Source organism: Salvia miltiorrhiza, chromosome 7 (assembly GCF_028751815.1).
Source record: "Salvia miltiorrhiza cultivar Shanhuang (shh) chromosome 7, IMPLAD_Smil_shh, whole genome shotgun sequence".
Taxonomy (NCBI): domain Eukaryota; kingdom Viridiplantae; phylum Streptophyta; class Magnoliopsida; order Lamiales; family Lamiaceae; genus Salvia; species Salvia miltiorrhiza.
The window spans coordinates 48,255,866-48,270,533 of record NC_080393.1 but is presented as its reverse complement, the minus strand read 5'-3'; the positions used below and the strand labels follow the sequence as shown (position 1 = coordinate 48,270,533).

At 31.0% G+C, this 14,668-nt stretch overlaps 1 protein-coding gene across 6 annotated transcripts; it reads left to right on the top strand.

The window, feature by feature from the left end:
• Nucleotides 1–456: 456 nt before the first annotated feature.
• LOC130994581 (probable lipid phosphate phosphatase beta) lies at nt 457–13,097 on the top strand. Of its 6 annotated transcripts, XR_009091804.1 has the most exons (4): nt 463–1,160; nt 11,048–11,147; nt 11,243–11,409; nt 12,197–12,798. XR_009091804.1 is itself a non-coding variant. In XM_057919629.1 (2 exons), the coding sequence occupies exon 1, from the start codon at nt 509–511 to the stop codon at nt 1,145–1,147; it is 639 nt and encodes a 212-aa protein (XP_057775612.1). In that variant the 5' UTR covers nt 457–508; the 3' UTR covers nt 1,148–1,160; nt 12,319–13,097. The 6 variants fall into 6 exon arrangements, 1 of the variants encoding a protein (XP_057775612.1); XR_009091803.1 differs by having other exon boundaries at nt 457–1,160; nt 11,048–11,409; XR_009091807.1 differs by lacking the exons at nt 11,243–11,409; nt 12,197–12,798 and adding an exon at nt 12,816–13,097.
• Nucleotides 13,098–14,668: the final 1,571 nt, after the last annotated feature.

Below are 14,668 nucleotides of genomic sequence, written 5' to 3'. Positions count from 1 at the left end.
ATTATAATATTAGTGCCAAAAGTACCATTTCAACCCGCGTCTAACCCGATCTGATCAGTTTAAATTAAGGATAATACAGTCTAAAATTATTAAAAATAGCTAAAATTTATATTTTTAAGATAAAGGGTCAAATATTAAATTTTAATCTCTAAATATGAATGCATGTTTTCATATATAAAATCACCTTATTAAAAATAGTTTGATTGACTAAACTACGAATGAGAGGGGAAGTGCAGTTTATTGAGTTGAGATGTAGAAACCAGGGGGCTTAGCCCACTGGCCACCGGGTCTTCACTTAAGTGAAGTGACCCGGGTTCGATCCCTCTTGGGAACGAATTGGTGATTGGAGATATAAGGTGGAGTTTGGTGAATGGAGAGATAAGGTGGTGCTTGGAGTGGATGGGGAACTAACTACTAACATCTAACATGACTTTGCCCGATCAAAAAAAAAAAAAAATTGAGTTGAGATGTAGAAATGATTGAAACTTTGCAGGCATAGTGAGGAGTGATGGAATCCAAAGCATCCGCAGATTCATCTGTGCTCTGCCGGCTGATCAACCTTGACGCCGCCGTCTCCCTCCATCTCTACACCTTCTTCCACCCCATCCTCCCTTTCTCTCTCCTCAAATCCCTCGAGCTCTCCGGCGATGGCCGTCTCTTCTTCCCCATTACCCTCTCCATTCTCTTCATCAACACCGCCCCCACCCCCGCCACCCTTCTCCTACTAAACCTCCTAATCGGCTCCATTTTGGACCTTCTCCTAATTGGCCTAATCAAGCACCTTATCCAGCGGCCCCGACCCGTCTACAACAAGAACATGTTCCTCTCCTTCGCCGTTGACCACTGGTCTTTCCCCAGCGGCCACTCATCTAGGGTTTCGTTTATTGCCACATTCTGTTCCATCTATTCTGTCCAAATTGCGGATTTATGGATTGTAAAACTTTCTAATTTGGATGCTCACACTTGGATTCTGGAGTATTTCGCTTTGATGGTATGGCTATGGGCCGGGATCACCTCCATTTCTAGGGTGCTTCTTGGGCGTCATTTTGTGCTCGATGTTGTTGCCGGGGCTCTTCTTGGTGTTCTTGAAGGGCTGCTGGTGTTTCGTGTTTTCAACGTCGAGAACTTCAGCTTCTGGTTCAGATGACATATACTGAAATGTGAGTTTTTCCATACTGCTGAAGAATTTGAGTCTGCAAGTAATTGATTGTGATGTAATAATTGACGATGTATTACTTGTTTTTTAGGGCTTATACCAATTTAGTAGTTATCTTTTATTGAATTTATGATCAATGAAATTGATGTCATGTGTTGTATCTTCCAATTGATTAATTCTGTAACAATAACTAAGATAGGTTCGAAATCCTCAGCTCTGGGGTGGGGTTTCGTGGTACAAAGGAACAATATTTCGTTTCCTTTTTCAGTTGAGGAAATGCACCATGCTTACATATAGTAGATGTAAACTACACATTTCCTGAGAGTTAATACCTAAAGGACATTGTTTTCATTCATAGCACAACGTGTCATGCAACCCACCAAAACAGAGGATCGTATTCCTTACCTATGTGGTTAAGCAGCAACTTTTGGATGCAGGCAAAGTCAGAACTTTCTGTTGAAAGTACTGTGATTGTTTGCACTAATCTCAATATTGCCTAGAGAAAACATGGATGCATCTTTGAATTTTTGGTATATAGTTTAATTTGTATATGCATTTGTCTATAATGTTATTGGACTGTTGTACTTGCTTTCTTCTATGATCCTCAGTAGCTAGAGGTTTATAGATCCTACATTTGAGAAATAATGTTTCATAGATTTTGTATGAAGAGAAACTAGAAGGTATAATAGTTTAATTTCATAAATTCTCTTTCAATTTTTCTCCTACTACACTAACAAAATTGTAGCAATCTCCTTAAGATGTTGAAAAGCATGTTGTTATTTCAGCATATATACCTTATGTATAGAACCTTGCAAGGATTCAGCAAGTTATATCATGCATATAGCTAGTCGATTCTCGTATTTTTAAGATTCTATGCTGTTTATCTCCTTAACAAAGCGGTGCACGGGTTCTATCCTTTCCTTTATACATTTGTTAGCAGACTGCTATTGATACCCATACGTCGATTTCATATAATCTAAATTTATCTCCTTCAATAAAAGCCGCTGAATAGATAAATTTGATAAGATTCATTTATTATTTCTGGATACTTCGTCTTGGTTCTTGAGCAGCTGCAGTTCTCATGAACTAAAATTGACTACTAGCAGCTAAAATTGTTGATAAGTTCTGGAAGTATTGCTTCAGAAAAGTTTATCCTTAATGGTGAATGAAAAATTGTGCTACCATTGGTGCCGCAATGGTACAAATGGCATATGTGGAACTAGAGTTATTCATAGGTTTTAGTAGAAGCTTTGAAAGCCTAGTGTGTGATAAATTAGAGGATTGTTGGTTCTAAATCTCAAAGGCTATGCCCTTATGTTGATTTTTCCCTTGAATATGGGGTTTGGATAAAATTTGTTCAAGAAAAATCATATCTATGAGTTTGATCATTGTTGTGTGAGAAGATAATTGCAGAAATATCCCATCTGTTTAGGTGAATACTAATAGGGAACTAATTGGTTGTTGGTGAATGGCCTAGCCTATCCGATACCTTGGTATCCCGTCGAGAGGTAATCCCACTCAAGATCTTCTTTTTGGACTAGTTTTGAGCAAGTTCATGGAACAACTAGTTGGAAGGGACAGAGTTTATTTGTCAAAAGACTGGGTGACACTTATACAATGAACTTAACTTCTTTAGTCTTTACTACTTTTTTACTCTTCTTGTTTCCGGGTGTCAAAACAAAAACAATCTTTAATAGAAAAGAGGATGAAACATTTTTTATAGGATGGGCTTGATAGAGGAAATCGTTCTCTCATCTGATGGGATGTGGTTACTTGACCCAAAGGACTTTTCGTGGTCAGATATTGGAATATTTATTAAATAAATAAAGCTTCACTGGGGTAATGGTGGTGGCGATTTTACGAAGAGAGTAACTTTTCATGGTGTAGAGTTATTTAAAGCAAACTAGTATTATTCCCGTGCGATGCACGGTGATACCTATTTAATTAAAATAGTAAAAAAAATATATTTTTAGAATATTATATTTAGAAAATAAAATTCTATAAATTACTTATATTTTTATATAAAATAGCTCTAATAAGGATAGCAACATTAAAATGAAGATGAAACTATTTTATAGTTTGAGGCTTATCAAATAATTGACTAAGATCTTGACAAAACCTTTTTATCTAATGATTATTATTATCTATTTAAAATTTCCACCAAAATATATAGATACTAGTCGATAACCCGTCGAAAATCGACGGGAATAAATGAAAATATATAAATATTTGTAATTATTCAATACATTTTTTATTTGATGAATTTTTTTCATTAAAATAAAACATTAAATAAATTTGTTTTAAAGTAAAAGATGTTAACTAAATATATTTTTACTAATATTTAGTCAAACAATTCTCTCAACTCAAAAGCTAATTGTAAGAAACTAATTTTAGACACTTCCACCAATCCAATCTGATTATGATGATTTTAGAAATTTTCGATGCTTAAAAGTCAACTTCTGTCTCCCCCTCAAAAAAAAAAGAAGAAGCAAATTCCGAAATCCCAAGCCGAAACATGATAGAGTAAAAGATGAAATATATCCATCCTCGTATAACACATTATTGTAATGCGATTATATATAAAAGAAAAGAAAAACCTAAGAAACCCTTGAAAGCACAAAAGAAGCAGACTAAGGGCCGAGCCTCATTAAAACCCTTTTACGGAAAACCTGGTAGGAAAAACCGTAGAAGGAAAAAAATGTACTCGTCTAAAAACGAAAACATAAAGGAAAGGAAAGAGGAGCGGGAATGTCAGTTTCAAGAACTCCTGCCTAACCATTGTCCCCAAACCGACCCGGCTCAACCATCCTTATACAACATATTTTATCTATGAACATGAAAAAATATGATGGGATTTATTGTACCTTTCTTCCCTCCAAGCACAAGCAGCACGCACATATCAAATCAACCTAGCAAAATATAAGAAAAAAAATATTTTAAATAATATCATTAATGACTTAAAACTTTTAAAGTTTGAATAAAATATTAAATTTGTAATTACCTCATAATCTATCGAAAATTTCATCATGCACAACATTAGTTGTTGTGTCTTGCGTATGACCACTCTCATCACATACTAAAATCTTTAGACCTCTTTTTCTAGTGACTCTTGAGATTGCTACGTAGAGTTATCCATGACTAAAAACTGGTTTCGGTAGGTATAATCCTACAACTGAAAGAGATTGTCCCTACTTTTTATTTATTGTCATAGCAAAACAAACACTCACAGAAAATTGCCTTCTCTGAAACCGAACTGAAAATTTAGCGAAATCTGATGGACTCATAATCATTCTAGCTATGGGAAACTTATTGCCCGCATTTTTTCCTGAAATGAGTTTACCTTCAATTACGCGTTCCCCAAGTTGAGTTACTATCAGCCTAGTGCCATTGCAAAGCTCATTAGATGGATCAATATTTCTGATAAGCATTATTATGCATCCTTCTTTCAATTTAATTTCATGACTCGATAATCCTGAACACTTGATTGTGTTGAGATATTCAACCGAGAATACCTGTTCATCAAGGTCCACTTGTCCATCTTCTTTGCAAATACTGTCTGAACTTAGGTAAACCCTTTCCTTGCTAGACATCAGAGACATGACGTAATCATTTATCGTATCAACCATCTCATTGGTGGGGGCCAAGATAGCTCTATTCTTAAACATTTCTGGATCAAATGCATTATTCATGACGTCATTATATGTGTTTTCCACTATAGTTGCAATAGGATTTGCTGCATCGCGTATAAGGATATCTTCTGATAATGCCACAACAGATTCTCCATCACCAAGACTATGTCCGGCTGTACCATCACCTATTTTAAGTATCCACTTTGCAAATTCTTTGGTTTCTTCTGCATCCGAACCAGAAGCATTTGCCTGAAATAAAAATGTGTACCAATACGTCTTATTCGAATTATCACTAAATCAAACAAAAATATCTATTGTTTTTATCAACCTTATCGCCTTCCCTATACGTTGTATTATAGTCTTTTCATAAAAATATCCTAACTATACATAATTACATTTAAATGTTCACAAAATCAATCAAGATAAGCCATTTAACCTTACTGTGTCGTCTTGTAAAGTATGTAATCCATAGAAAAATGATCTATTACTACATTAGTTTTAATTAGCCTAATATAATTGACAAATGCCGTCGTATTCTATCAAGGTATTTGGATTTAGAATAAATTAATAAATTTTTGTTATTATCGTCGAACTTAATTTACTATAGTCGCCTTTATATAACATCTACTAAGGAATGATGACTAATTCGAACAATGCAAGATAAAATTATTAAGATAAATACATAGATACAAACAATTAGTAATTTTTGTATTTTAATATTTTTTATTTGAATTAAAATAATATTAATAAATTATCATGGTAATATTATAGCTTCACAAATCACAAATCAAGTATGGAATAAATTCCATCTTCCACCCAACTATATCACCATAAACAGCACAATTCAAGGGATTTAATCATCATAAAACAGAACTAAACACTCTTTTATGCTCTCCATTTATTTCCAACACACAAAGTCGACTTTCAAACAAATATCTCTTTTTTTTTTTCCCTAAGCAACAGTAACGATGCTATACCACTCGAAGCTACTGGAAGTACTATATCGCCCCTCCCACGTATGGCCGAGCATAAGGTGTTCCAAATATATGTCTTTCCTGTACCACCATATCCATATAGAAAGAAAAATTCTCCCTCGCCTTTATCAACCGCCGTCATTATTGTTTCATAAACCATTCTTTGCTCATCTGTCAAAGAGGGATATAGCTTAACGTGCTCTTCTTTCATTTCTTCTATGTTGTAAGACATATCTTTCAATATCAGTAGATTTCTAAATTAGATATGACAGTTTCGTTTGGTAATGGCATGCCAGGAAAATTGACTAAACTGGTGGAATTAGCTATAAGCAACTTCTCAATTTCAACCAATGCTAGATTTTTTAATTGATCATGTGTCAACTGCAAATCTATTTAATAAAAGTCATTAGAACAATATAATAAATCAAAACTATAAACCATAGATTATAGATATATTGGCGCCACTTTCATGTCAAGTAAATATATGGGTCCAATAGTTAGTATTTAATGATATACAATCAAATATCCATAGATTGTTAGATAAACATATTCATTGGAGATAACTTTTACGACACATTCATAGATTTTGCAAAAAAAAAAAAAAATGATGAGGCAAAAATATTTATATATACTTAAAAATAAGTATTAATACATGTAAATAACCATTTTGTTTAACAAAAGATTGATGTTTAGCTGCAAAAATTAAAAAAAAATTATTATAATTATTTTTTGTTTGAATATAATATTTTACCTTTAATGAAATTATAATAATAAATAAAATTTAAAAATATATAACTATAAGGAACTGGAAGAAAAAAAAATATAACAATAAATAAATTAAAAATTAAAAGATTCTATCTGTGTGTTTAATTGGTATTACTAACTGAATTAATAGATTCTGTATTTGTAAAATGTATAATTTGACTTTATGGTTGCAGTTGAATCTAATATCATAATAATAAATGAATTTCGTTAATCAATTTACTACTTCAGTTTGTACTATTCAATGTTATTTATTATACAAATGTTATAATAATTCTAAAAAAGTATTATTATTATTATTATTATTATTATTATTATTATTATTATTATTATTATTATTATTATTATTATTATTATTATTATTATATGAATAAATGGCACGTGATCAAACTTAATGAAGAAGAAGATAAAACTTAATAGAAATTTGGATGTTTACCATGTTTGTTGGGGTATTTGCTCGAATAGATGGGGTGTAGTTTATAATTAATGCATAAGAAATTAGATATATATGATTGAGATATAATTAATGCATAAGAAATTAGATATAGAAATTTGTTGATGATAGGTTCAAAATTAGATATATAGAAATTTGTTGATTAAAAAAATTAGAAAAAATAAGAATGAATGAGAATTGAGGAAAATTAGAATAGAGTGATTCTATTACGCCACGTAGGATAGAGCTTATTTTACTTTTATATATATATAGACAGTTTCGTTTGGTAATGGCATGCCAGGAAAATTGACTAAACTGGTGGAATTAGCTATAAGCAACTTCTCAATTTCAACCAATGCTAGATTTTTTAATTGATCATGTGTCAACTGCAAATCTATTTAATAAAAGTCATTAGAACAATATAATAAATCAAAACTATAAACCATAGATTATAGATATATTGGCGCCACTTTCATGTCAAGTAAATATATGGGTCCAATAGTTAGTATTTAATGATATACAACCAAATATCCATAGATTGTTAGATAAACATATTCATTGGAGATAACTTTTACGACACATTCATTGATTTTGCAAAAAAAAAAAAATGATGAGGCAAAAATATTTATATATACTTAAAAATAAGTATTAATACATGTAAATAACCATTTTGTTTAACAAAAGATTGATGTTTAGCTGCAAAAATTAAAAAAAAAAATTATTATAATTATTTTTTGTTTGAATATAATATTTTACCTTTAATGAAATTATAATAATAAATAAAATTTAAAAATATATAACTATAAGGAACTGGAAGAAAAAAAAATATAACAATAAATAAATTAAAAATTAAAAGATTCTATCTGTGTGTTTAATTGGTATTACTAACTGAATTAATAGATTCTGTATTTGTAAAATGTATAATTTGACTTTATGGTTGCAGTTGAATCTAATATCATAATAATAAATGAATTTCGTTAATCAATTTACTACTTCAGTTTGTACTATTCAATGTTATTTATTATACAAATGTTATAATAATTCTAAAAAAGTATTATTATTATTATTATTATTATTATTATTATTATTATTATTATTATTATTATTATTATTATTATTATTATTATTATTATATGAATAAATGGCACGTGATCAAACTTAATGAAGAAGAAGATAAAACTTAATAGAAATTTGGATGTTTACCATGTTTGTTGGGGTATTTGCTCGAATAGATGGGGTGTAGTTTATAATTAATGCATAAGAAATTAGATATAGAAATTTGTTGATGATAGGTTCAAAATTAGATATATAGAAATTTGTTGATTAAAAAAATTAGAAAAAATAAGAATGAATGAGAATTGAGGAAAATTAGAATAGAGTGATTCTATTACGCCACGTAGGATAGAGCTTATTTTACTTTTATATATATATAGATTTTTCTTTCAAATTTTCTATTAGTCTTGAAAGGGCTTTCGGAACTTTTAATTACTTTTTACTGATTTGGATTCCACAACATATTTTTTTGAGGCGTTAATTGACTGTAAATCCACAAATTATTAGTGAATTTTGGTATTTTTTCAACTATATAAAGTTGTTATATAAATACACTGAATTTTAATTTCGTCCAAATCAAAACCATACATGGCAAAATTAAAGATGATATAATACATACACATTATATTAAAAATAACTTATACAAAATTTATACTGAAATATATACAGTACTAATATATATATATATATATATATATATATATGTGTGTGTGTGTGTGTGTGTGTGTGTGTGTGTGTTTGTGTGCGCGCGCGTGTGTATGTGAGTGGTAATATGCACTTTTTTATTTTTAGTGAATATATAGTTTAATTTTAAAATTTGTATTTAGATAAAATAATAATACAACCTAGAAACTATGAAAATGACTTAATGGAAAATCATTAATTGGAGAACAATTATCGATTTTTCTTTAAAAATAAAAAATAAAAGTAGATTGAAGAGTTTAATTTTGTATTAGCACATCATTTAAATTTACTGAAATTGCATACATTTTATTTTGAAAAAACTATGAAAATGTGATAAATTATATCAATAGAAAAAATTATAACAAACAAATATCTGTATAATCTAGAGTAGATGAAATGAATAAAAAAAATTAGAAATAAAAAATTATATCCATAAATAGTAAGGTGATTTTTGGCTGGAAAATATAAATTACTCCCTTCGTCCACGATAGAACTTTCTATCTTTCCTTTTTGGGACGTCCACAAAAGAACTTCCTACCTATTTTTGGACTATACCCCACCACTTATAATCCTCTTACTTTCCACTTTTCACAACTTACAATATTAATTATAACACCTTTTCACCACTCCCAATACACTCAACTACCTTTTATCCACTTTCAATACATTCAACAATATTTTTTTCTTAAAACTCGTGTCACTCCCTCCTAGGAAATTCTTTCATGGACGGAGGGAGTACTATTTTTGAAAGTGGTTGTGCTTCTATATATATATATATATATATATATATATATATATATATATAATATAGAAAATTTTCTATATAGTTTCTAAAAATTACAATAAAAAAAATTAATTCTAAAAATAGTAAAGTGATTTTGGCGGAAAAATATAACTTACTATTTATGTTAATGGTTGAGCTTATATATATATATATATATATATAGATATAGATTGTAAGCTATGTTATCAGTGGCGGATGTTGGGTCGTGGTGGCATGGCAGGTTATGGTGGACACGCAGTGGTTTAAATAAAAAGTAACATATATATAGATAATATATAGGGTTAGGTTATAGTGAGAATGACTATTTTCGTGATAAATGAGAATAACGAAAAAGCTAGCATATTAAGTTGAATTTGTAATGCATGAATAGACGTAATTTAGTTAATTGGCGAAATTTTCTTCTCCTCTAGGATTTGAACTCAGTTTGAATGGTTAATCGTATATCACCAATAACTTATTCAACCCTATATCTGACTTATTCATATCAATTCTCGTTCTCCCGAAAAATAGCATTCTTGCTGGATCCCTTCTCTCTCTCTCTCTATATATATATCCATATATATATATATATATATATATATATATAGGGGGCCGCTCCAATGAGACCCCCTAATTTTAGTGAGATCTAGGGTACGATTTGGTGCGTTTATTTTATCAATCCTATGGCTGATATTGTATCTGAAGGGTGATTTTTTTTCGCAGGGTTCGAATCCTGGAGGGAGCAGAATATTTTAAATTTTGTTATTAATCAGTATATACTGCATTGTTCATCAGTATATACGGCCATGTTCGTCAGTTTATATGTCTTATTCATTACGAATTTTTTAAATTTTATTTTTCATCAGTATATACATCTTGTTCATTAGATATACGTTTTGTTCATTAGTATTATATGTCTTATTCATTGTACTCATGTTACACGAAAAATAGGGGGTCTCACTGGAGCGCGCCCCTATATATATATATATATATATATATATATATACACACGAAATACTCCCTCCGTCCCACGAATCTTGATACGTTTGATTTCGGCACGGGAATTAAGGAGTTATAGATTAGTGTTTTAAGTGTATAGTTAATAAAGTATAAAAGTGATAAAGCGGGATAGAGAATGTAATAAAAGTGATAAAGTAGGAAAGGAAATGTAATAATTATTACCTTATTTGGAAATGTGTCAAGATTCGTGGGACGGCCAGAAAAGGAAAACGTGTCAAGATTCGTGGGACGGATGGAGTAATAAGTTAAAACTGCAGAAATTAATTCATAAACTCATAAACCATAAGTCCATAACATGGAGTATATGATAATATAAATAAATGTCTTAAGGAAAATCTCTAATCTTCATCAATCTCTACATATTATCTTCTTCATTATCATCTAATGAAGCAAATCCCTCTCTCTTCTCCTTCACATGGGTGGTAACTGGTAAGTTACTGATGCATGCTGTCTCATTAATTATGCAAGGTAACAAATGGGATACATTTGTTGCATTACTTCAATAATTGAATTGCTAATAGAATCACTTTTTGAAGAAGACCTTCATTGTTGATGATGTTCTACTCTGGGCAGCCCATTGAACTCCATATCTAGAGTTTATAATCAGTTTCATCAATTAGCAAAAGTCTTGACTGGATGTGGTGATGAAGTGAGATTCTGCAGGGATGTTTAGGTAGGTATTGATTTGTTATCCTCTTTATGACCCTCTTTATGTACTTGTTTTTTGCACCACTAACTTATTACTTCCTTTGCCTCCCTGATTCATAGTTCCTCGCCTTCCTTCTTTGTTTCATGGGACATGCATTTGTTGTATTACTCAAAGATTTTGAATTGCAAGAACTGCAGTATTTGCTTAGCCTATTGGAAGGAGTTCAACTTTAGGGTTCAAATGACATTGAATACACCAACCTTCCCATTTCCTTGTGTCAATGCCAGTGGCGGAGCCAGGATTTTTTTTGGGGGGGGGGCTGAATTGTTACGGGGGTTCAGGGGCGGTAGCCCCCGAAAATTTTTTTTTGGGGCATTCAATACATTTTAGACATTTTTTACTAAAATACAAATATAATAATAATAATAACAACATTTTAATAGATAATATAGTTCAAAACATTTACTAAAATTTTTTTTGGGGGCATTCAATACATTTTAGACATTTTTTTACTAAAATTCAAATATAATAATAATAATAATAACAACATTTTCATAGATAATATAGTTCAAAACATCTACTAAATTTTTTTTGGGGGCATTCAATACATTTTAGACATTTTTTTACTAAAATACAAATATAATAATAATAATAACAACATTTTCATAGATAATATAGTTCAAAACATTTACTAAATTTTTTTTGGGGGCATTCAATACATTTAGGCATTTTTTACTAAAATACAAATATAATAATAATAATAATAATAATAATAATAATAATAATAATAATAATAATAATAATAATAATAATAATAATAATAATAATAATAATAATAATAATAATAATAATAATAATAACATTTTCATAGATAATATAGTTCAACATTTACTAAATTTTTTTTTGGGGCATTCAATACATTTTAGACATTTTTTTTACTAAAATACAAATATAATAACAATAATAACAACATTTTTAGACATATTAAAAAAAAAAAAAATTCAAAATTTGGGGGGGGGGGGGGGGCTTCAGCCCCCCGGGCACCCCCCTGGCTCCGCCCCTGGTCAATGCAGAATCTTCCCTTCTTCGAAAAGTTCAGTTTTGTTCATGATTATTGGTATTAGAGGAGGTTCTTGTGATGCATGAAAAAGATGTTTCCCTCATTCTTCTATCCCCACTGGTGTATGTTGTGTAGGTTTAGAATAATGGCCATGATCATGTCTTGCAATATAGCTATATCTCCCTCATACTATAGCATAGAGGGCTTAATGAATTACGCACACAGATTCTGCCACATGCAGTCAATGATTTAATCTTGGCAGTTGACTTGTGAAAAAGACGAAGCATTGTGCGAATCATTGTCCAACCTATTGTGGTTAGAAAGATGAATCTTCAATGAAAAAGTTGGGATCCTAAGAGGAGGTTTGTGATGTAGTAAAGTTCATTGTTGCTTGGTGGGCCTCAGATGACAAAGAGTTCCAAACCTTTTTAATGTTTTAGATGTTGCTAGAGATTGTAATCGTTTCTGCAGTTAAATTAGAGAAGTTAATTTGGTTAGGATATCAGGTGGGTAATAAAGCTTTCTCAACTATGGTTTTGTTATTAAGCCAATCTTTAAGGTTTATCATCGCCGAGCTTCAAAGATGATCATTATTTAATGTTTATATTTATACTATTTCTTTTTATTTTCAGTTTATGTTTCTGTAGTCATGGGCCGATATATCAGGCGTCAATAGGCGATTAATATGTGTGTATTTAATTCGTCTAAAAAAAAGTGTGTATTTAATTATCAAGTAGGGTTAGGAATTGAATAAGGGAGTTATTGGTCTAAAGCTAGGCAGATTTCTGAACCAGAGTTCTTCGTTCCTTTTCCTTGAGTTTTTAATTGAAGTTTGAGTTTATCAATACACTTGACTTATATTGTACATTTTAAAAATTTTATTTCCTATATTTATGAGAATTATATTTTTGTCACATGGTTTTGATTTTTAATTGTTAAATTATATTCAAATAGTTTGTTATTTTACATTAAGAACATGTGGTGGATCGATGATAGGGGTGGGAATCTGGTCGGGGTCAGGTACCTTACCCGTAAAAATTAGGTACCCGAGCCCGAAAATTGGCAAATAGCTTGTATCATACTAGTACTAGTACCGAATTGGTATTCTGGTACCCTAGTACCCGACTCTGGTACGTAAGTCCGGTATTCGGGTAACCTAAATTACCCACATTATTTCAATTTTCAAAATGCTTCCAACTTATTCGGGTTAATCGGGTATGCTGGTACTTGAATGACCCAATTTTGGTTAATCAGGTATTCGGGTATCCTAATACCCGAATTTTTTTTAAAAAAATTAGAATTATTTTCCTTTTTTAGCCCTTATCCTATATCACTGTGTTTGTTTTTAATTTCTTGTATTAACAAATAACATAAAAATAAGAATCAACAAGCACAACACATTCAACTCTAAAGTTATAAATTAAACGAACATCTCAAGTGTAAACTAGTATAGGAGCTACGAGAAGGGTTAAACACATTTCAAAATAAGTCATTACACAAAGAAATGTCAAATAAACTACAAAGTTCAATAAACTTCGAGTCCATGGCTACTCCATTTGACGATACATGTTGGCTCTTGCAACTCAACTCAATAGTGTCGGTTCACTTTTGATTCGTCTGACTCTGCGTCGTCCTCGTATCTCCATGAGTAATGGTATGGAGCATTATAAGAAAATAAAATATAATCAAACATACAAACAATGTAATGAAATATCATGTAAAACAATTATAACAAAATATAATTATACATTTGAAATTCCTTTTGTTGATTTTCTTTTGGGACGCCTTCTTCGTCTTTTTTGTCAAGATTGGTAGTTCTCAACCAATCTTCAGCACAAATCAAGGCATAAACCATTTTCGGTGCCAAAGACCTTCTATATAGTGATAGAACACAACCTCCCGTGCTAAATGTAGACTCAGAAGCAACACTAGATATGAGGATAACCAAAATATCTCTAGCCATCTTAGCAAGTACGGGATAACGTGGAGTATTGCTCGATCACCACATCAAGATATCAAAATAGTCGATGTCATTCTTACCCACTCCATGTTGCTTCTTAGTGAGGTAGATAGTGAGCTCGTTTGTATCAAAATCATCACATTCTTCATCACTCTCTTACAAAGCCATAAGGCTAAGTGCACCACGAGGGTCTTATATCCCCTGTCTGAGTGCTGAATACATAAAAGCACTAGCTGGTGGTCGAGGTGTAATGGATGTCACATGCTGAGATGTCTTATTAAACTCATATAGCTCGTTCATTACTATTGTAACCTTACTCACCAAAATAGTTGCCCGTTTTGAACCATACATTGATTTGAAGCATTTGTCCACATGTTTCATCTTTTGCTTCAGGTCTAACACAACAGCAATATAAAAACACCTCGTAATAATCACTCAACTCCAACTCAACAAAAGATCAAATATATCACACATCTCAACAAAGAAGAGGTGTGAAGTGGCATATGAGGTGTCAGATACAAGAAG

What these genes read in the sequence shown, in the direction of transcription:
- LOC130994581 (XM_057919629.1), top strand. Translation starts at nt 509, where the DNA reads ATGGAATCCAAAGCATCCGCAGATTCATCTGTGCTCTGCCGGCTGATC.